At 42.6% G+C, this 24,460-nt stretch overlaps 2 protein-coding genes across 3 annotated transcripts; one reads left to right on the top strand and one right to left on the bottom strand.

Moving 5' to 3' along the window:
• The first annotated feature begins 418 nt into the window (after positions 1-418).
• LOC118364583 (CUB domain-containing protein 1-like) lies at positions 419-23,714 on the top strand. Of its 2 annotated transcripts, none has more exons than XM_035746250.2 (10): positions 419-639; positions 3,430-3,669; positions 3,956-4,324; positions 4,498-4,869; positions 8,456-8,653; positions 9,013-9,399; positions 10,363-10,552; positions 10,732-10,898; positions 13,033-13,120; positions 19,354-23,714. In XM_035746250.2, the coding sequence occupies exons 1-10, from the start codon at positions 570-572 to the stop codon at positions 19,829-19,831; spliced, it is 2,559 nt and encodes an 852-aa protein (XP_035602143.1). In that variant the 5' UTR covers positions 419-569; the 3' UTR covers positions 19,832-23,714. The 2 variants fall into 2 exon arrangements, with proteins under 2 accessions (XP_035602143.1, XP_052345820.1); XM_052489860.1 differs by lacking the exon at positions 19,354-23,714 and adding an exon at positions 16,312-19,338.
• On the bottom strand, positions 13,556-16,053 carry LOC118364584 (uncharacterized). The gene is made up of 2 exons (XM_035746253.2): positions 15,681-16,053; positions 13,556-14,733 (listed from the first exon to the last, which is right to left on the bottom strand). Exons 1-2 carry the CDS (start codon positions 15,931-15,933, stop codon positions 14,201-14,203), a joined length of 786 nt encoding a protein of 261 aa, XP_035602146.1. The 5' UTR covers positions 15,934-16,053; the 3' UTR covers positions 13,556-14,200.
• Positions 23,715-24,460: the final 746 nt, after the last annotated feature.

The raw sequence follows: 24,460 nt of genomic DNA, 5'->3' as shown, positions 1-24,460 counted from the left end.
GTGCATGAGTGTTACAGCAAAATGGCTTCTGCTCTGCTGGACAATCTAAGGCAGCATTATTATTGAGGTATTACATGATAACAAGTCAATGATTTCAACTTTTGAGCACCATGTAGTCTAATGATGATCACCCTATTTTTAATTAAGTTGAACTTGTTTGGTAAAGAAAAACAACAGTTGGTGTGGCCAAATGATATATGTGCCATTGGTCCAGTGAAGCTTGCTATCGAGGTCTAAAAGGCTCGATTTGACTAAATACCTATCAGACCCCAGTCCGTTCATTTTGTATTACATTAAAGTTTATTTTTCTATACACTTTTTTTTTAAACGGCACCGAGTTCAAATATGTTGCAATTCTTCAAGCAACAACTCACCTGTCCGAATGACTGCAAGAGGAACGCCTTACCTGAGAAGTGATGTCACACAGCAGGAAAGCAAATGTAGGTGTAACCCATTTTCCTCAAAGCGAAAGAACTACACGGAGGTCCAAAGCCGTAGTCGCGACTTGTGCCAATTTTAGTTCAGTTATATAGCTTATCGTTTGAGATACCGACGCTGAAAATAAAGGCATGACTTCATCAACGGTCGGCTGGGCTCTGCAGCTTTTGGGGATCGCGTACGCCGTGTTCGTTCTATCAGGTAAATCTGCTTATGAGTTCCATTACATTACACATAATGGGGAGTTTTGTTAAGAGCCGTGATGCTCGGTCTGAACGATAACAAGCGTCGCATGCGGTAAGGTTTTGGGGAAGCATAAGGACATTGTCTTTCATTTCGGATAAATTGTTACACATCCTTATAGGGTTAGATTGAAGACATAGTGGACTACCTGTGCCAATTAACCCTCCCTCGTGTCATGTTAATTATTTCTGTGTTCCCGGTCCATCCAAAATGACTGCCCCATTATAGCTGATTATACATCCATAATAATACATCCATAATAATACCTATATTATCACATAATGTTGTGTTAGATCTTTTTATCAACTTAAGTTCTGAACGTTTTGAACTTCTATTTGTTATTTATGGCCTGTAGGCCTCATTGACCTGAGCTCATACAACTAGTTTTTGAGTAAAAAAAAGCACTATGTATGGATTATTTTGACTGTAACAAATACTCAGATGAAACATATTGTGCGATTTAACACAGACTACTTTGTGTCAATGTTCAACAAGGACTCTCTCTTCCTCACCAGTGTCATGATCAAAGATATGATCAAGAGCCTCACATACAGTAAATCGTTTGGTCATTGTGTTGCGACAGAATGAATTGTGAGCAAGGCCTCAAAAAAACTTTATATACCAAACCTTCAAGAAAAGTTCTATATATTATTGAAACAATGTTGCAATTGTTTGTGAGAATGCCAACAGGTGTGGTTCCCGTGGGGGAAAGATTCTATTGGGGAAAGATTCCCGTGGGGGTTGCTATGGAAGCCAAGAAGGGATGTGTGTGTGTGTGTGTGTGTGTGTGTGTGTGTGTGTGTGTGTGTGTGTGTGTGTGTGTGTGTGTGTGTGTGTGTGTGTGTGTTCAAATACAAATGCATGTGGGGGTCTGGGAGAGGAAGTGTGGCTATCTGATGAATGGTGCATGTGCCTGAACTCAATTTTATACACTAATTGTAGTCTCACCCATTAATTTCTTATGACCGGTTATTTTTGACCGGGAACACCACAGGTGTACAGTACACAAGCTAAATAAAACACTTAAAATTGTATGAAAATCATCAAAATGTATTTTGTGTGTTCAGATGCCCTGTGTGGAATAAGTCATGGAACCTTATGACAATAAGATTAAATGAACTGCAGTTTTCAGAGAGAAACTTGTAAATCGGTCCAATTCGACCGGAACACAGCAGGAGGGTTAACTATCTTCTCCAAACACCTGTGTGTAGATGGAAGATGCCACAATACTCTCTGCTGCAACTGTGTTAAAACCAATGAAAACAGTGCACAGTACAGTAAGTTTGTATTTTGCATTTGTGAAAGGATTTGAATGTGATATGAAATTAGATGGATTTATGTTTCTAGAACCGTACCGTAATTGAGATTCGATTCACGTTTAGATGGAGTATTTGGCTGTTTAGGCTTCCAGAGCCAATTCACCACATAACATGTAAGGTTCTTGAACTAAGTAATGTTAGGCTCCTTTTGTCCAATATATGGCCAGTTACTGCTGAGTGTCAGTAAACAGAATTATAATTTTAAGGTTTTGTTTTAATCTGGTAATAGTTTTAAACATTTAGAAGTGAACTGTGATACATTTGTGATTATTGTGATTCTGTAAAAAAATATATTAAAAAATGTAACTGAAAAATAGGTTAAATTATTTTAGTTCCTTTTTATTTTATGACTAGGTCATTGCATATGTCCCTATACTATAAAGATTAAAATGTAGATATATATACAATGATATGTTCTATGACATGTTTCCCATGATAACACTTACTGATAGACACTAACAGTATTATGAAGTTGCAGGGATATTCTTGAATTGGAAGAGGATGTATTATATAGGTAGACAATGCATTAAAATAATTGTTGTTGACACTGGCACATCCACAAACAGACCTTTGAAAGGCCAGTCAGTTTCCTAAAACAAAAGTGTGTAGATGCGATGCAAATGGCAGACAACATAGATGTTGACTGTCCCATGTTGTGCTTTATGAATAAACATAGGAAAAAGTCTTTAATGCATGAGTCTGGTTCAGTGGATAAATAGGAATGATGTTGAATGCATTGGTTCTATCCAAAGGCCAACTAACTAAGGAAAGAACTTCCAACTCATCTAATATTTTATTAGGAATCAGGTGGAACAACAGCTTATCAGTTTCTATATGTAGACCAGGGCCACTGAGTTTGCATTGAAGATTACAGGGGGGCAGTATTTGCATAGGTCAGACAATAGGGGGAGGGGGCAGTATTTGCATAGGTCAGACAATAGGATCAGCATCAAAAACAAGGAGGATACAGCATTACGGATACAGCATCACAGATATATGACAGTCTGAACTGTTGAACGACCAGGCCTATGTTTGTTCAGTAGGCCCAAGCTCACAGACGTGGGGGCTGGTTAGTCATACAGGAAGTGGAGCCAACCTGTTGACATCGATCATCTCCCTACACACTCCCTCAGTCATATGAGTCTTTTCTAACACGCTGTGGCAAAAAAAGGACATGAGGTCAGGCTGAGAAAAACTGATCAGTTGTCTTTTCTGTCTACTGAGTAGTAGTCCTACATGACAGTCAGAGAAAAAAGGACATTGTTTTGTATTCTAAGACTCTGCTTATGTTTTGTACAAATTAATATTGTTTTGATAGAGGTGTGGTTATGTAAAATACCCATGTGGTATAGAACAACCCTGCCTCCCCAACTGATGCCACTCTTCTACCTTAATTCATCAATCCCTTCCTTGGTTGTTGTTCATTCAGAGGGTGTGACACTGACCCTCACCCCTGACCAGGGCACTACTCTCAACATCAGCCAGAGTTCAGAGCGCAGCAGGGGGTCAAAGTGTACGGTATGCACCGGTACAGGCTTGAAGAAGTCCTGCTCCAGGGCTGGAAGTGATTATGTGGTGCTGCTGACAGACCCCAAAGCTGCTGTGAACATGGTGTTCACCTGCACCAAACCAGAGGAAGTCTTTACTGTGGAGGTGGTCAGGGAAATAGGTAAGAACTCTATATGAAATATATAATGGTGGTGGTTCCATGGTATTTAGAGTGTCCATAGTGTCCTTAGAGTGTCTATAGTTTCTTCACATGGTACAGAAATACAGTGTCATTACAGTATAGGCACATTGTGCACTGTAGTTATATTGCTATTACATAGTGCTTACAAGTGTGATACCTGTGTGCATTTTCATAATACATAGTCCATATTTGACTGTGTGTGTGATCATACCTGTGTGTGCGTCTCTGTATTGACTTCCTCTAACTCCTACCCTCCTTCCATCAGATTGTACCACAAAGTCCTGTAATGGGGACATCACCCCCATTGAGTCTAGAACCGGTACGCTTCCACTCCAGAACTTCAACCGTACCTTTATCTGGAACCTGAAGGCCCCGGTTCCACGGGCGTTCCATTTGGACTTCACCCAGATGGGGCTGAGACAGATCCTGGCCTCTGAGAGATGTCCAGACCAGCACACGTATACCCTGCTAGCCCTCCAGAGGACAGGGGAGGCTGCCATCGGCACGTACTGCAGGAACGGCAGCGTCTCTGGGGCTCAGGTCTTGAACCAGGGCAGGCTCTCTCTGGAGGTCACTGGAGGACGGGAACTGAACCCCACCATGTTCAACGTGTCTGTTGGAGAGGAAATCAAATGTGAGTTGGTCAGACAGTGGTTTCAGATAACTGATGTAAAATCACATTGTTTTCATTAATATAAATGGATGACTTATGTCTGTATGTTTTTAGTCATGGCCACAGACATGATTTAATGGACCTGGTTAACATTGTATTTTCTGACACTTCATCAACATATCATTGTCCCTCAGCACTTGCTGTCCTCAAAGTGACTTTACCGGAAGGGATGTCATCTTCGGAGTTGCTCTCTCCAAACTACCCGAATAGTTTCCCTGACGATGACCTGATGGAGTGGAAGTTTGTGGTCCCTCCCAAACACAACACTACGGTTGTCTTCCTGGGTCAGACCCAGCCGCAGTGCCTGAAGAAGGAGCCGGCTGTGGAGTATCACTACAGTAATGGGCGGTTCGCGGTGGTGAAGAAGCTGTCGGACCCCCAGCCGGCTCAACGTCGGGACTCCTTCTCCCTGATCCTAAGGAACTGTGAGATGAACAGGATCGGGGACGACTCCACTGGTCTCTCCCTCCACTTCAAGGTTTCAGCCAAGAGGAGGAGTCTTCCAGGTCACTACAGGACACTGTGTACAATAAACTAGATGGCTTTAGAAAACTTTTTCCAAAACCCTCCTTGATTATCCCCAGCAATTTGACTGACTTTATCTTTTCCAATAACAGCACGCCTGATTCAACTGGTCAACTACATCAAGCTCTTGATAACTTGAATCAGGTGTGCTGGTACTGGAATAGGGAAGTGGAATGGCTAGGTGTTCTCCAGGAAAGGTTTGCAAAACACAGCTTTAGTAAAAAAGGAGAGGATGAATCATGTGTGAGTTTGTGGAAAGCCCTGCTCTTTCCGTCTCAATTCCTAACACGTATGAACACAGAAGGCAATCTTTTCCATTCCAGCCATTACATTGAGGCAATTCTCCTATATCTCCTCCCACTGAGACTCAACTGAAGTCATGGTACCTACAGTGCATTCGGAATATATTCAGACCCCTTCACTTTTGCCACATTTTATTACGTTACAGCCTTATTCTAAAATGGATTAAATAGCTTTTTCCCCCTCATCTATCAACACACAATACCCCATAATGACAAAGCAAAAACAGGTTTAGGCGATTACAGCCTCAAGTCTTCTTGCTGATCCTCTCAAGTTCTGTCAGGTTGGATGGGGAGCGTCACTGAACAGCTATTTTCAGGTCTCTCCAGAGATGGTCGATCAGGTTGAAGTCCGGGCTCTGGCTAGGCCACTCAAGGATGTGCAGAGACTTGCTCCATTCATCTTTCCCTCAATCTTTACGAGTCTCGCAGTCCCTGCCACTGAAAAACATCCCCACAGTATGAGGCTTCCACCACCATGCTTCACCTTAGGGATGGTATTGGCCAGGTGATGAGCGGTGCCTGGTTTCCTCCAGATGTGATGCTTGGCATTCAAGCCAAAGAGTTCAATCTTGGTTTCATCAGACCAGAGAATCTTGTTTCTCATGGTCTGAGAGTCCTTTAGGTGCCTTTTGGCAAACTCCAAGTGGGCTGTCATGTGCCTTTTACTGAGGAGTGGCATCCATCTGGCCACTCTACCATAAAGGCCTGATTGTTGGAGTGCTGCAGAGATGGTTGTCTTTCTGGAAGGTTCTCCCATCTACACAGAGAAACTCTGGAGCTCTGTCAGAGTGACCATCGGGTTCTTTGTCACCCACCTGACCAAGGCCCTTCCGCCCCGATTGCTCAGTTTGGCTGGGCGGCCAGTTTTAGAAAGAGTCTTGGTGATTTGGTCTTTGCTCTGACATGCACTGTCAACTGTGAGACCTTACATAGACAGGTGTGTGCCTTTCCAAATCATGTCCAATCAATTGAATTTACTACAGCTGGACTCCAATCAAGTTGTAGAAACATCTCAAGGATGATCAATGGAAACAGTATGCACCTGAGCTCAGTTTCGAGTCTCATCGCAAAGGGTCTGAATACTTATGTAAATAAGGTATTTTTTTCTAAAACGTTTAAATGTACAAACCTGTTTTTGCTTTATCATTATGGGCTATTGTTTGTAGATTGTTGAGGAACAAATGTATTGCATCCATTTTAGAATAAGGCTGTAACTTAGCAAAATTTGGAAAAGATGAAGGGGTCTGAATACTTTCCGAATGCACTGTATATTAGCATTTTTTGCTCATCTTGTCCAAATGATCATAAAGTATCAAAGGGATGGGTGACCATCCCTTTAAGGCCAATTGTTGTGTAGTGTCACATGTATTTAGATAATGTAGTAGTAGTGGTAATAGCTACTGTAGTTGTACAGATCCAACATATTACAATTCATTATAATAACATGGAGCTTCTAGATCAGCGGTAATTTGACAAACCACTCTGTCTTGTGGTTAATGTTTACAACCACAAAATGAATTACTGTAGCTTTAATATACAGTTGAAGTCAGAAGTTTACATACACTTAGGTTGGAGTCATTAAAACTCGTTTTTCAACCACTCCACAAATTTCTTGTTAACATACTATACATCTACTTTGTGCATGACACAAGTAATTTTTACAACAATTGTTTACAGATTATTTCACTTATAATTCACTGTATCACAATTCCAGTGCGTCAGAAGTTTACATACACTAAGTTGACTGTGCCTTTAAACAGCTTGGAAAATTCCAGAAAAGGATGTCATGGCTTTAGAAGCTTCTGAAAGGCTAATTAACATACTTTGAGTCAATTGGACATGTACCTGTGGATGTTTTCAAGGCCAACATTCAAACTCAGTGCCTTTTTGCTTGACATCATCGGAAAATCAAAAGAAATCAGACAAGACCTCAGAAAATAAATTGTAGACCTCCACAAGTCTGGTTCACCCTTGGGAGCAATTTCCAAATGCCTGAAGGTACCACGTTCATCTGTAAAAAAAATAGTACGCAAATATAAACACCATGGGACCACGCAGCCATCATATAGCTCAGGAAGGAGACGCATTCTGTCTCCTAGAGATTAATGTACTTTGGTGCGAAAAGTGCAAATCAATCCCGGAACAACAGCAAAGGACCTTGTGAAGATGCTGGAGGAAAGAGGTACAAAAGTATCCACAGTAAAACGAGTCCTATATCGACATAACCTGATATGCCGCTCAGCAAGGAAGAAGCCACTGCTCCAAAACCGCCATAAAAAAGCCAGACTACAGTTTGCAACTGCATATGGGGACAAAGATCGTCATTTTTGGAGAAATGTCCTCTGATCTGATGAAACAAAAATGGAACTGTTTGGTCATAATGACCCTAGTTATGTTTGGAGGGAAAAGGGGTAGGCTTGCAAGCCGAAGAACACCATCCCAACCGTGAAGCACGGGGGTGGCAGCATCATGTTGTGGGGATGCTTTGCTGCAGGAGGGACTGGTGCACTTCACAAAATAGATGGCATCCTGAGGGAGGACAATTATGTGGATATATTGAAGCAACATCTCAAGACATCAGTCAGGAAGTTAATGCTTGGTCACAAATGGGTCTTCCAAATGGACATTGATCCCAAGCATACTTCCAAAGTTGTGGCAAAATGGCTTAAGGACATCAAAGTCAAGGTATTGGAGTGGCCATCACAAACCCCTGACCTCAATCCCATAGAAAATTGTGGGCAGAACTGAAAAAGCGTGTGTGAACAATGAGGCCTACAAACCTGACCCAGTTACACCAGCTCTGTCAGGAGGAATGGGCCAAAATTCACCCAACTTCTTGTGGGAAGCTTGTGGAAGGCCACCCAAAATGTTTAAAGGCAATTCTACCAAATACTAATTGAGTGTATGTGAACTTCTGAAATAAATCATTCTCTATGCTATTATTCTGACATTTCACATTCTTAAAATAAAGTGTTGATTCTAACTGACATAAGACAGGGAATATTTACTAGGATTAAATGTCAGGAATTGTGAAAAACTGAGTTGAAATGTATTTGGCTAAGGTGTATGTAAACTTCCGACTTCAACTGTATACAGCTTTTAACATTGCAGATGCCACTGGGGCAGACTTTTGCTATTCTTCTTCCTAAATGTGAAATCCTTGTATTAATTTTGCTGCGTGCCTGCATGAGTTATAGTAAGTTAGTCAGTGGAAGTGGATGTGCAGCTACATGTATATGATTTCTTACTGTGACATACTTTGCAGTGTTGTGCAACGTGGACCTGAGGAAAGAGCGGGGGCTTTCCCTCCATATTGAGAAGACTAACCTCATGTCTGACTGTGAGCTGAAGCTGAACTCTGTCATCCAGAAGAAAATCACTGTTCCCTCAGGGAAGATCTCTCAGCTGTCCTTCCAGGACTGCCCATGTCAGGAGCTGCGACTGACCGCCACCAGAATCATAGGTAACTAACGAGCAACACTGCTCTGCTCTGAGTTATACAACCATAAGCATTATTATTAACACTATGCTGCTCGCCCAGTCACTAACTTCTCATTGTGTTGGTCTGGCTTGATGTCGTAGAAGAATAACATGATAGACCGTTCAACATGTGTGTGACTGTGGCCTTAAGCCCTAACTAAACAATCACTGCAATTCAATGCTACATTTTTGGCTTCCCTTACACTTGAAACAATATCTGGAGTGTGACAATTAGGATGAACAAATACTTTGTCCTTCTTGAGATCTTAAGGCACCACAAACTAATGGTATATATTCAACTTTATTTTGGTTTGTATCCTTTACCTCCTCTCCACTTCTCAGAGTGCCGTCAGTGGAGGGGATGCAAAGCAGCAGCAGCCCCTGTCCCTCTGACGGTGCCCGTCCTGGAGAGGTGTCTTCCCGCCCCCCTGGGCAGTGTCACCTGGATCCTCCGTCCCCCTCAGCATGGCACGGTAGAGCTCCTGCCCACTACTGGCAACCTGAGGCAGTCCCTTCCAGAACAACCCTGCAACGGCTCTTTCACACTCACCGTTGCCGAGGACGATGACGGCACCACCGTGGGTCAGTTCTGCCCTCAGGGAGCCATACACAAAGTCCAGGTCCACACCAATGTGTCCATCACAGCTTCAGCCTCGACCATGGGAGGCAAAGAGAGGTGGCCATTCTCACATCCTTTACTCAACATCTCCTTCACCAGGGAGATTGCAGGTAACATGTTTTCATTAAAGGTTTAACTGTGTTATTGTGAAGTGGAAACATCTAGGAGCAACAACAGCTCAGCGGTAGGCCACACAACCTTACAGAATGTAACCACAAGAGTACTGAAGCACGTGGCGCATACATTTTTTTGACTGTCCTCGGTTGCAACACTCACTGCCAAGTGAGTTCCAAACTGCCTCTGGAAGCAATGTCAGCACAAGAACAGTTTGTAGGGAGCTTCATGAAATGGGTTTCCATGGCCGAACAGTTGCACACAAGCCTAAGATCACCATGCGCAATGCCAAGCGTCGGCTAGTGGTGTAAAGCTCACTGCCATTGGACTTTGGAGCAGGGGAAGGGGTTCTCTGGAGTGATGAATCACGCTTCACCATCTGGCAGTCCAACGTTTTTTTTTTTTTTTTTTTTAATGGTTCGGGCTAGGCCCCTTAGTTCCAGTGAAGGGAAATCTACAGCATACAATGGCATTCTAGAGGGTTCTGTGCTTCCAAATTTGTGGCAAAGTTTCTGCATGACAATGCCCCGTGCACAAAGCGAGGTCCATACAGAAATGGTTTGTCGAGATCGGTGTGGAAGAACTTGACTAGCCTGCACAGAACCCTGACCTCAACTCCATCGAACATGTTTGGGGTGAATTGGAACGCAGACTGCGAGCCAGGCGTAATCGCCCAACATCAGTGCCCAACCTCACTAATACTCTTGTGGCTGAATGGCAGCAAGTCCCTGCAGCAATGTTCCAACATCTAGTGGAAAGCCTTCCCAGAAGAGTGTAGGCTGTTATAGCAACAAAGGGGGGACCAACTCCATATTAATGCCCATGATTTTGGAATGAGATGTTTGGCGAGCGGGTGTCCACATACTTTTGGCCATGAAGTTACAACTTTAATTAATTGTTTTACATAAAAGTAGTACTATAACTGCACATATGTTATTATCCCCCTGATGTACACACAGAGAGATACATATTCACGGTATACCCAATGAAAGGAGTACCAACTCTCCTTGCCAGCCCTAGTTGGCCTGTGGGAATGAAGCCCTACTCCACTGTGTCCTGGATCATCAATGTCCCCTCCAAGCTGGAAGCCCACCTCATGTTCGACAACATCAGCCAGCCCAAGTGCAGCAACCGCCACACGGGCATCAGGTACAACTAGAATAGAATGGGGTACCCCTCTGAGACGTCCTCTCTATGTTTCTTCATTCTAGGGAGTTTATCTTGGCCACTGTGGTCTTGCTTCTTCCTTGCTTGGTCTTGGGGTCCAGGCCGGATTACTGTAAAGCACTTTATGATGTGCTGTAAATAAATACATTTGATTTGATCAGGGTGCAGATCCTGGGCTCCCTGGAGGAGATGTACAGCCGGCGGGAGGACGAGGAGGCAGGCAGGAAGATCATTGTCTCAGAGAGCTTCTACCTCAACATGTCCAACTGTATGCCTGAGAGAGGAGACTTCAGCATGCACACACGGATCACACTGCACAAGGATAAGAGTGAGTGACCGACCATGTGCAGCAGTCATCATGATAAGCAATGTTGTTCTCCTCTCACTCCCTTCTTCCTCTGGCCCTCTCCATAGGTTGTTTGTTTAAAGTGAATTTGAAATTGCAGTGAAAATCTAACGCTCCATGTTTCTCAGCATTTCTCTATACCATTCTAATATTTAGTTCATTCTGGTCTTACTACACTGAGTATACCAAACATTAGGAACACCTTCCTAATATTGAGTTGCACTCCCCCCATTTTGCCCTCAGAACAAACAGAATTCATTGGAGCTTGGACTCACTCATTAGGTAGGATTAGGCAGCTGCCTATGGCGGCAGATGATAATGTAATGAGACGGACACTTTTTACATTATACAGGTTTCTCCCATTAAATAGCCTAACCTAAATGGAGCTCAATCAAATCAAAAATGTGTTGTCATGTTAACAAACAACATATCCTAAAAACAGGACAGGTCAAAGTTAAATGGACAATATGGAAGGGACAATCACAACTGTTGTCCAGGAGTTTCACCCCATTGTTATGATCAGTGGTTTCAAGTTTGTATCTCTCCATTTTTGACAAGCTGATCATAGCAAAAAAGTACTTTTGCATTTCAGGCTGTGCAAATAGGCTCACGATAACTCCTGATAAAGTTGGTAGCTGATTAGTCACAGGAATCCGTACTAATGAAGCAAATGAAACAACCTGTTTGACAAACAGTGGGCCTACCTAGCACATGGATGGGCATTCAAAAAATTCCATTGGGGGCCACATGGTAGGCTACACCCCAGTAAGCACAAGCTGACATCTTTTGGAAGTCTTTTTTTGTGTGTGTTTTACAAACATTAGGATTACCACATTGATGGGCATTCATAGAATTCAATTTCAGGCTACACCTCAGCGAGCACGGAAGCATGGACCAACTCTTTTTGTGTTTCATCTTTTGGTGCAGTCCGGATCAGCCTTGATTTACAAATCCATGGACATTGATTTTTGATCCAATACAGACCAAATCTTTTAGACATTTTTTCTTGCTTACTGGGAGTATTGTAGTTTTGGTCTCGCCTAGGGTGTGTGGTGGAATTATTCTAATCAACGGACTTTTAGATTTCTTCAAAACAATTTAACTTTATTATTTAATTAGTGCAGTAATGGAGTTGGTCAGTAACCACCCTGGAGGTGATCCCTGAGAACTCAACCAGCAGAACAAAGCCACAGCATTTTATAGCAAAGTCTATCCTCCTGGATGTTCATGACGAATCACAGATGAGAGAATTTATACAAAGGTACATTGTGCTCTCATGCAACAAACATCGCAATTACATCGCAACAGGTTTCTGTCTCAAGGTCGTTTACTGCTTGTTTATACAGAAATACTAATGTAACATAGACACTAGGTCATTCCCTCAAATGATTAAGTTCAGTGTTCATCTGCCATATGGGAGAGAAAAATGAGATAGGGTCTCCCTGGCACCGACAGACAGGCACACAGACAGTAATCATGGGATGGAATGTTGTCTTATCACCAAGCCATCATAAATCTACTGTCAGTGTTAAAATCTCAGCGGCTCCTCTCAGACACATAGACAGAGTTCTAGGAACACTATTCTGTTGCCTATTAGATATAACAGACAGTGTGAATGTACTAATATAGGGATACATTCTAATATTAAAGTGATGTGATTAACATGTTGTAATTCTACGACAGGTGGCAGAACGGCAAGGACCGGCCCTGGTTGAGTCAAATTGGCTGGATGTCCTTTGGGTGGTAGACCATTCTTGATAACCATGGGAAATTGTTGAGCTTGAAAAACCCAGCAGCATTGCAGTTCTTGACACAAACTGATGTGCCTGGCACCTACTACTATACCCTGTTCTTGCCCAACGCTTAAAAATCATTCTTTAACCTGTCTTGTCACCTTCATCTACACTGATTGAAGTGGATTTAACAAGTGACATCAATAAGGGATCACAGCTGTCACCAGAATTCACCTGGTCAGTCTGTGTCATGGAAAGAGTGTCCCTAATGTTTTGTATATTAAGTGTTATCAGCCTCCGGATTTGAAACATTATTATGTTAGTGAGTGGGTTGATAATGGGATATCAGTGAATATTGACCTGTGTGTGTTCCTGTTCCTAAGACCTGCTTCTGACCAGCATTCTGAGTGCGGTGGCAGCTCTGCTGGTTCTCATGGTGGTTGTGTTGGCTGTGGTTTGTGTGGTGATCAAGTAAGTGAGCTACCTTTTCTCTAGTCCTTCATGATAAATGTTGGGATGATTTCTCAGACAGATTCATCTCCAAGAAGAAAAAGTAGCAGGAGCGTATTCCAAAACAACCACAAGTGCTCTTGCAGAGGAATGGTAATGCAAAAGTTATAACCACAACTAGGTGCTAAGGACACCCTGATGAAGGCCTATGCCAATACGCATTGGTGTATTTTTGTGTTTTAGCCCACGTTGAAGGTATTTTTAACTTTCAAAGTGTCAGGCCTTTGATTTCTTTATACCACTTAGCACAGATTTGTGGTTATAATTTTTCCTATTCAACTAGAGATTAATATCAATTGAAAGTGCTTTTTAGTCCAGGATTAGGCTTAATCTGTCTGAGAAACCGTCCTTTTGAGTACATATGGCAACTATGCATGAGAAGCCGACTCGTGACACTCTCCATTCAATAGTTTATTTGATATTTTAAAAAAAAATGAATTTCAGTATACACAGACCTTCAGCAGACGTGCATGGGCCTCACTCAGGCCTCCTTTACTAGGATATGGAACTGGAGCATTTTATCAGTCATTTCTTCAACAAAAACTGCTGTAGTGTTCTAATCAAGTTTGATTACGACAATATAGGTTACGCCTCCCTCACGTTCACATTGTTTTTACAACTTCAAAATAAAAAAAAGACTGCTTGTAAAGGCATAATATGGACAGGCTCAGGCTGCAGGTCATAAGCCCAGGTCGGGGCGGTCTTCAAGAGTCCTGATATGCAATGTCAGACCCTGGCGAGTTTCAAAACGTTTCTTACACAAGACAGCGATCCAATTTCAGTTTGTGATTGCTCTTCCAGCAAAACCTCCTCATCCTCTGTGAAACATATACCATAGATGTAACAAGAAAGTGATCCTGTACTTGCAACATGAAAATGTAGATGTTCTTTAAAACTTTCTACAGACTCAAAGGTTCTTCCGCAGATACCACACCGAAATAGCTGTGCATGTCTATGGGCATGAATCACTAGATACGTCACTGTGATAAGGTTTTGCACATATTCTACAATGACTAACAGCATTACTGGAGATAGGGGATTTCAGATGTGACAACAGACATGGAAGCTTGGTCCAGCTTTAGTCTGTGTTCTCTTTGACTTGAGTAGAGGTCCTTCACTCTCCATCCGATCAACACTTTCACCGCTCTCACTCTGAGTTTCAGACCAGTCTGAATTGACTGCAGAGGGGGGCTGAGAGTCACTGAGGAACTCCGTTTTTATCTGTTCAATTTGCGTTGTGGTGCTGGGTAGCTCATCCCTCTCTGTGTTTTCTTCACGTTGGGTTAATATTTGGTAAAAATGAGAGGACTGATTTGTGTTCTGATTATAGTCACATTTGACTCTGGCAGTAGATATGAAGGCTTCTGTATCAGCAGAATCATCTGTGTCATCAGTATCATAATCCATCGCTTGAAGCTGCTCTCGTCCCTGATTGATGACCCATAGGTCCTCCTGTTCCACTTTAATCTGGGAAGGGTCCCCCTGCCCCAGACCGGGACTACAATCCTGCTTGCAGTGCTGCTGCTCAAGGGGAACCTCCTCTTCAGAGATGGAGAGAGTGAGCTGCTGGAGGTCTGTGGGAAAAAGAGCATGACAAACGTAGCTAGTACATTGGCTAATACACTCAAATGCTGAGATGCTGGCTTACAAGAAATGTGTTCTAGCCAGATACATGTAACTTTTGAGCTACACAGTAACCACATTTCCAGACAGTTTTATGGAAGTCATACCATATATATATATATATAAAACACTATAACTGTGATGGAAACGGGACATTTCGGTAGTTGTATAAATGCCTACAGATAATATTTCCGTTTGACAGTGTGATCTTTTTGCGTTGGTAAAATAAATTATGCGATAAAAGGCGGTGCAAATGACTTTACAAATAATTATATTATCGCTGTTTTCCATAATAATCTCATGTAGACTAGTTTCCCGCACAGCCTAGTGTAGGCTTTATGCGAGCTGTTGGCTAGAACACACGTGCCATAACCAGAGTAGGCACATTTGCTATTTAACTGGACAGTTTGTGACGAAACTATTGGTAGAGTTGAACATGTATCCCAACTTTAGATTTTTATTCGGTACATGAAACCTTAAACGAAAAAGTACATTGTGTGCACTACGTCACGTACACCGTTTTGTGGAAACGCTACTGGTGGGGAAAATTCGAATTTTCTTAATGCGGATTTTAGAATGAAAAACGCATGAAAATCAATTGGATGAAAGTTTAGTGACGACTCAAATTGAATTTACCAACATTTTTAAAACTTTATTTAACCAGGCAAGTCAGTTAAAGAACATATTCTTATTTTCAAAGACGGCCTGGGGGTTAACTGCCTGTTAAACCACTGGGGCAGAACGACAGATTTGTACCTTGTCAGTTCGGGGGTTTGAACTCGCAACCTTCCGGTTACTAGTCCAACGCTCTAAACACTAGGCTACGCTGCCGCCCCCGATGCATTAGGTATCTGTATAAAATGATGGTTGTTACGGGCTTAGCTAATAAGTAACGCACCTTCAAGTCTCTGTAACCTTATTTCTGGTTTAAGAACAAAATCCAGCAGCCTCTGTAGCCGGGCGTTCTCTTCTTCCGAACGGGACACTTTTTCCTTGTACTCTGCTATCGTTCGGTCTTTCTCCTCTTTTGAACGGTATAATTCTTGCTGGTACTCTGCTATCGTTGATTCAACTGCCCCGAATAGCTCATCGACAGCCTCTTTTAATCGCATATTAAGCAACATTCTCAATGATTTTATGTTAGGCAACATTCTGTAGTTATAACTAGCTGAGTAGCTGCTAGCAAGTGTTTTTCCAGTTCCACATGCTCTTTTTCGAAACACATTTTTACAACATCACCACCTGCTGGAGTGGAGTGCAACAGTGACGGTGGACTGTTGTGGAGATACATTTTTTTATTTAACCTGTATTTAACAAGGCTATGTGTATTTTACTTGTACTTTAGCTTGTCTATATTAATATAGCTACACTCCGAGGTATTTTCAATTTCGAAAAATGGTAATAAGGGATTACTTGTTTGACATTGTAGTCATACAAGTGCCGCCAGTAAAATGTGTTTTTTGTTTTTATTGTTTGCCTTGTTTGTAACTTTGTTTTTTTAAAAACATATTTTGTACATTATGTTGCAGCTACTGTCTCTTACAACCGAAAATAACTTCTGGACATCAGGACTGCGATTACTCACCACGGACTGGCAGAATCCTTTTTTTCCTTTAATGACGCGAACGATATACTGCTTTTTCGGGAACAGGCCCAGATCCCCGTGATTTGCGTGAAGAGGAGGCGGAGAAAAAGGGTCCGGAGGACAGGCTGTCTTCTGAGAATTCGTAGGTGATCGAATAAACCCCCACTTCCTTCCATTCTGATAGCAAACGTGCAATCTTTGGACAATAAAATGGATGACCTACTCGGAAAATTAAACTACAAATGGGACATTCAAAACTGTATTTTCTTATGCTTCATGGAGTCAAGACTGAATGACGACACTATCAAAATAAACCTGGCTAGTTATACGCAGCACCGGCAGGGTAGAACTGCGGAGTCTGGTACGATAAGGGGCGGCGAACTATGTATTTTTGTAAATAACAGCTGGTGCGTGATTACTAAGGAAGTCTAGAGCTATTGCTCGCCTGAGGTAGAGTGTCCCATGATAGACCACACTATCTACCTAGAGAGTTTTCATCTGTATTTTTTGTAGCTGTTTACATAGCACCACAGTCAGAGGCTGGCACTATAAGACAGCATTGAATGAGCTGTATTCCGGCATAAGCAAACAAGAAAACGCTCACCCAGAGGGGGCGCTCCTAGTAGCTAGGGAAACTTAAATCCATTTTACCAAATTTCTAACAGCATGTTAAATGTTTACAACCAGAGGGGGGAAAAAAACTCTGGACCAACTTTACTCCACACACAGAGACGCATACAAAGTTCTCCCTCGGCCTCCATTTGGCAAATCTGACCATAATTCTATCCTCCTGATCCATGCTTACAAGCAAAAATTAAAGCAGGAAGCACCAGTGACTAGATCAATACAAAAGTGTTCATATGAAGGAGATGCTAAGCTACCGGACTGTTTTGCTAGCACAGACTGGAGTATGTTCCGGGATTCCTCCGATGGCATTGAGGCTGAACAGGCACTTAACCCACTGTTCCTAGGCCGTCATTGAAAATGAGAATTTGTTCTTAACTGACTTGCCTAGGTAAAATAAAAAATACAATTGAGGAGTACACCACATCAGTCATTGGCTTCATCGATAAATGCATTGATGACGTCGACCCCACAGTGACAGTGTGTACATACCCCAACCATAAGCCAGGCAACATCCGCACTGAGCTAAAGGCTAGAGCTGCCACTTTCAAGGAGTGGGACTCTAACGCGGAAGCTTATAAGAAATCCTGCAATGCCTTCCAACGAACCATCAAACAGGCAAAGCGTCAATATAGGACTAAGATCGAATCATACTACATCGGCTCTGACGCTCGTCAGCTGTGGCAGGGCTTGCAAACCATTACAGACTACAAAGGGAAGCACAGCCGAGAGCTGCCCAGTGACACTAGCCTACCAGACAAGCTAAACTACTTCTACGCTCGCTTCAAAGCAAATGACCCTGAAACATGCATGAGAGTACCAGCTGTTGCGGAAAGACAGTGTGATCACGCTCTTCATGTCTGTAGCCATGAAGTGCTTTGAAAGGCTGATCATGGCTCACATCAACACCATTATCCCAGAAACCCTAGACCCACTCCAATTTGCATACCGCCCCAACAAATCCACAGGTGATGCAATCTCTATTGCACTCAACACCACCCTTTCCCACCTGGACAAAAGGAACACCTATGTGAGACTGCTATTCATAGACTACAGCTCAGCGTTCAACACCATAGTGTCCTCAAAGTTCATCACTAAGCTAAGGACCCTGGGACTAAACACCTCCCTCTGCAACTGGATCCTGGATACTCCCTGTTCACTCATGACTGCACGGCCAGTCACGACTCCAACACCATCATTAAGTTTGCAGATGACAACAGTTGTAGGCCTGATTAACGACAACAATGAGACAGCCTATAGGGAGGTCAGAGACCTGGGGTGGTGCCAGGACAACAACCTCTCCCTCAACATGATCAAGACAAAGGAGATGATTTTAGACTACAGGAAAAAGAGCCCCCATTTTCATCGAATGGGCTGCAGTGGAGCAGGTTGAGAGCTTCAAGTTCATTGGTGTCCACATCACCAACAAACTAACATGGTCCAAGCACACCAAGACAGTCGTGAATAGGGCACGACAAAACCTATTCCCGCTCAGGAAACGGAAAAGATTTGTCATGGGTCCTCAGATCCTCGAAAGGTTCTACAGCTGCACCATCAAGAGCATCCTGGCTGGTTGCATCACTGCCTGGTATGGCAACTGCTCGGCTTCCGACTGCAAGGCACTACAGAGGGTAGTACGAACGGCCCAGTACATCACCGGGGCCAAGCTTCCTGCCATCCAGGACCTCTATATCAGGCAGTGTCAGAGGAAAGCTCTAAAATTGTCAAAGACTCCTGCCACCCTAGTCATAGACTGTTCTTTCTGCTACTGCACGGCAAGCTATACCCGCGGCACCAAGTCTAGGTCCAAGAGGCTTCGAAACAGCTTCTACCCCCAAGCCATAAGACACCTGAACACCTAATCAAATGGCTACCCAGACTATTTGCATTGCCTCCCCTCTCCCCCTCTTTTACACCACTGCTACTCTCTGTTGTTATCATCTATGCATAGTCACTTTAATAACTCTACCTTCATGTAAATATTACCTCAACCGGTGCCCCCGCACATTGACTCTGTACCGGTAACCCCCTGTATATAGTTTCGCTATTGTTATTTTACTGCTGCTCTTTAATTACTTGTTACTTTTATTTCTTATTCTTATCCATATTTTTTTAACTGCATTGTTGGTCAGAGGCTCATAAGTAAGCATTTAACTGTAAGGTCTACTACACCTGTTGCATTCGGCGCATGTGACTAATAACATTTCATTTGATGTGTCATGCTAAGTGCACACCTACATAGGGTCTTTATATAATTATGGGACTTAATAAGTGTGACTATTTAAGACAACATCATTTGCTCTCTTTACAGTAGCCTACCTTGTGTGTGTTAATGTGTTTTGATCTCCCTCCTGTTGAATAGGAAGAAGAAAAGGCAGCTGTCTCACCAAGTGTCCACCTACAACCCCAACGGTACCAGCTTCCTGCCAGGGCACAACGGGAGTTTCCCCAAATCACGAAAAGACAACGAGTCCCACATCTACGCCTCGATCGAGGACACACTTGTATACAGCCATCTCCTGCGAGATGGGGCAGAGATGGGTGTCTATGGAGACCCGGCTGTGGATGTGTACCAGAGCTTTACTGGGCCCACAGAGACTAAGCCCCTCTCTCTGGGGACAGTCTCTGAACATCCAGAGGTGGGCATCTACCAGCCTTTTGTGCCCCCATCCCATTTTGCCCCACCCGTCCCCAATAGACCCTTAAGTCAAGCCCAGCAGCCTATGGTGGACAATGAGCTGTACGGCTCCAGAAGCAATGGGGACACCCCTGCACAGTCTCAACCGAACAATATGAACACAGAGCAGGCTCCAACGGTGGAGCCAGAGGCTCATGACTGAAAGGGAGTGGACTGTAGGTTGGGGGTATAGTGCACAGTACCATAGCCCTTCTATTCATAGCATGCACAGTACCAGTCAAAAGTTTGGACACACCTACTCAATCAAAGGTTTTTCTTTATTTTTTAAAATATTTTCTACATTGTATAATAATAGTGAAGACATTAACTATGAAATAACACATATATAATCACGTAGTAACCAAAAAAGTGTTAAACAAATCAAAATATATTTAATATTTGAGATTCTTCAAAGTAGCCACCATTTGCCTTGATGAAAGCTTTGCACACTCTTGGCATTCTCTCAACCAGTTTCACCTGGAATGAATATACATTAACAGGTGTACCTTGTTAAAAGTTAATTTGTGGTATAAATTTTCTTAATGCATTTGACACAATCAGTTGTGTTGTGACATGGTAGGGGTGGTATACAGAAGATATCCCTATTTGGTAAAAGACCAAGTCCATATTATGGCAAGAAAAGCTCAAATAAGCGAAGAGAAACGACAGTCCATCATTACTTTAAAACATGAAGGTCAGTCAATCCAGGAAAATGTCAAGAACTTTGAAAGTTTTTTCAAGTGCAGTTGCAAAAACCATCAAGTGCTAGGATGAAACTGGTTCTCATGAGGACCGCCACAGGAAAGGAAGACCCAGAGTTAACTCTGCTGCAAAGGATAAGTTCATCAGCCTCAGAAATCGGTAATTAACTGCACCTCAGATTGCAGCCCAAATAAATAGAGTTCAAGTAACAGACACATCTCAATATCAACTGTTCAGAGGAGACTGCGTGAATCAGGCCTTCATGGTCTAATTGTTGCAAAGAAACCACTACTACAGGACACCAATAAGAAGAAGAGACTTGCTTGGGCCAAGAAACAAGAGCAATGGACAGACAGTAGGCCGGTGGAAATCTGTCCATTGGTTTGATGAGTACAAATTTGAGATTTTTGGTTCCAACTGCCGTGTCTTTGTTAGACGCAGAGTAGGTGAATGGATTATCTCTGCATGTGTTGTTCCCACCATGAAGCATGGAGGAGGTGTGATGGGGTGCATTGCTGTTGACACGGTCAGTGATTTATTTAGAATTCAAGGCACACTTAACCAGTATGGCTACCACAGAATTCTGCAGCGATACGCCATCCTATCTGGTTTGCGCTTAGTGGGACAATCATTTGTTTTTCAACAGGACAATGACCCAAAACACACCTCCAGGCTATGTAAGGGCTATTTGACCAAGAAGGAGAGTATGTGCTGCATCAGATGACCTGGCCTCCATAATTACCTGACCTCAACCCAGTTAAGATGGTTTGGGATGAGTTGGACCGCAGAGTGAAGGAAAAGTAGCCAACAAGTGCTCAGCATATGTGGGAACTCCTTCAAGACTGTTGGAAAAGCATTCCTCATGAAGCTGGTTGAGAGAATTCCTAGCGTGTGCAAGGCTGTCATCAAGGCAAAGGGTGGCTGCATTGAAGAATTTAAAATCTAAAATATTTTTTGATTTGTTTAACACGTTTTTGATTACTTCATGATTCCATATGTATTATTTCATAGTTTTGATGTCTTCACTATAATTCTACAATGTAGAAAATAGTACAAATAAAGAAAAACGCTTGAATTAGTAGGTGTGTCCAAATGTATGTGATTCACTGTAATTTCTTAGAATGTATTGTGTGTCAAAGAAGCCCACATTGTTTGATAGTTGGTAATGTCATGTGTTTTGGCTTTGGGCACCTTTTCACTGCATAGTGAAAGTGTAACTTTCTATGTGAGCATTACCCATGCTAAGTTTTTATGTCCCAAATGTTTGCTTTCAGTATATTTGAAGGGTATGTACAGAATGTTGATTTTCACTCAATGTTGTAATTTTTTTAAATGTAGTTTGAACAATAAGACCAGTTTCATTGATGTAGAAATCCTAGTCTTGGACTAAAATGAATTTGTTTCAACTGATTGCTCCATTGAGCATCCTTTTTTTAAGGAATATGTTTAATCTGGGTCCTGGAAACCGACCCTCAACTTTTAAATAATCTTACTTTTGAATGAATGATAATAGAGATGAACATACTATGTGTATTTGTATATTTCATTAAGTTTACAGTGAATGTGTAGGAAGATAAAATGTAAAGGTAAAAATGGATTATGTCAAAATCCTATTTTTTTTTGCGCACATACACACACACACTTAAATCATATTTTATTCGTCATATGCACAGTATACAGCGTAAACGGTGAAATAAAATGCTTACATGCGAGCTTCCTCAACATTGAAGAAATAATAAAATGAGCTGTAAAACTAACACAGTCCTGATAAAGGAATTTATATGTTTAAAGTAATGACTAAAGAATTCCACCCTGAAACCATATAATTGTATGAAATGTGTGTGTGACTAGGCCATTGTGTTATTATGTAGCAATGTGAGAGTTGAGACAACAAAGGACAACTGAAATACAGATGACCTTGTTGTAACTCTGAAAACTGACAACAGGAAAGAGGGCCCTTCCAAGGTCTCTCTAATCTAGGGAGGAGAGGAACAGCGAGAAACTGCCAAGGCTGGTAGAAAAGTGATAAAACTGTGTGTGTGTGTGTGGGGGGGGGTTATAAAATGACTGTTTTTGCATTTCTGACTTCAGAGCTCTCTGAATAAAGAATGAACCTTTTGCTGAGACTTTGCCTAATTATTATTAAACCCAGGGTCTTACAAACCTCTGGGAATTGGTCAAAGTTATGAAATAGTTGAATCATCATCATTGGAATTGAAAATTCTCGTAACAAGTCCAAAATACTATGTCAATAAAAAAAAAATAAGGTAATAAAAAAATACTGTGAATATACTACTGTATGTCAGTGTGCAGTTAATTAATAAATAGGTATGTGTGTGTATGTGTGTGAGAGGGAGAGGGAAGTGGGAATGCAGAGATTCTGTGCAAATAGTCTTAAGGTGCAGGTGGGGCCTCCCGGGTGGCACAGTGGTCCAGGGCACTGCATCGCAGACTCCGGGTTCGCGCCCAGGCTCTGTCACAGCCGGCCGCGACCGGGAGGTCCGTGGGGCGACGCACAATTGGCCTAGCGTCGTCCGGGTTAGGGAGGGTTTGGCCGGTAGGGATATCCTTGTCTCATCGCGCACCAGCGACTCCTGTGGCGGGCCGGGCGTAGTGCACGCTAACCAAGGTAGCCAGGTGCACAATGTTTCCTCCGACACATTGGTGTGGTTGGCTTCCGGGTTGGATGTGCGCAGTGCGGCTTGGTTGGGTTGTGTTTCGGAGGACACATGGCTTTCGACCTTCGTCTCTCCCGAGCCCGTACGGGAGTTGTAGCGATGAGACAAGATAGTAATTACTAACAATTGGATACCATGAAATTGGGGAGAAAAGGGAGTCACATTTAAAGTAAATAATAATAATAATTTTAAAAAAGGTGCAGGTGGACATCCGCCAGGGTTTAGCTGTTCAACAGTCTAATGGCCATAAGGTAGAAACGGTTTCTGAGCCCTGATGCTCCTGTACCGCATGCCAGGCAGTAAGGGAGTAAACAGTCCATGTCTGGGGTGACTGCATTCTCTGGCAATCTTCCGGACTTTCCTCAGACACCGCCTGGTGTAAATTTCCTGTAGGGCTAGGAGCTCGCCCCCAGTGATGGGCTGGGCAGTTTTCACCACCCTCTGTAGATCCACGTCCGAGTGCGGTGCAGCTGCCGTAGCAGGCGATGATGCAGTCAGTCATAATGCTCTTGATGCAGCTCCAAGGTCCGCCAGAGGGTGCTATTATTATCCCGACGTCAAGTAATAGTGCCCTCAGCGGACCTTGGGGCTACTCTCGATGGTGCATCACACACACACACACACACACACACACACACACACACACACACACACACACACACTTTCACAATGGCTTTTCTCATTTGAGTAAAAGTCCATCCTCTTTCCTCCAGCCTCTCTCCTCTGTGACCTGGAAACCGATAAGTGGTTGAGTGGTCGAGGAAGTGCCAATTCTTTAGTAAGCAGATGTAGCCTATAGTCAAAATTTCACCATAGAAACATGGAGGCAATCATTTTATAAAGACTTCCTAATATGTGTTCCGCTGTTCTGTTGGTTTTCTTTCAACTTTCTTTCATTGTCTAGCGGCTAAAGGCATTATTCTAGTCATATTAGAAACCAATCCCATTATAGATCCTGCATCTTTAGATCTCCCCTCTTTCTACATTTCTATGATATTTTCATCTCTGTTCATATGTGCATTTAAGAAAGGTGTTTTCCTGTAAATTGCATTTAGGAACATTTGCGTGTATTCCTTACTGCTGTGTGCACATTGCTGCACCTAAAATATGAATAAATAATAGTTTATCAACATTATAAGTTAAACATTCTGATCTGTTCTTTTAGCTTTATAAATTGATATGGCGTATCCCTCCATTACTTTGTATACCCAATGCCCACTGAAAAATAAGTTTGTATATGGTAATACAGTAATATACCCTCCACTACACCACTGCAGAGGACAGAGGAGAGAGGATGCAGGATTTAAAGCAAACCAATTGAGGAAATGCCAATGACTACAGTATAAAGGAAAAGGCCAATGTCATGGCCCTTTACGAATATACTAGACTAAAATAATCTATTGAAGAAAAGT

This window comes from Oncorhynchus keta, chromosome 31 (assembly GCF_023373465.1).
Source record: "Oncorhynchus keta strain PuntledgeMale-10-30-2019 chromosome 31, Oket_V2, whole genome shotgun sequence".
Lineage (NCBI taxonomy): Eukaryota > Metazoa > Chordata > Actinopteri > Salmoniformes > Salmonidae > Oncorhynchus > Oncorhynchus keta.
Note: the sequence above shows the minus strand (reverse complement) of the source record. Positions and strands in the feature narration are given on the sequence as shown.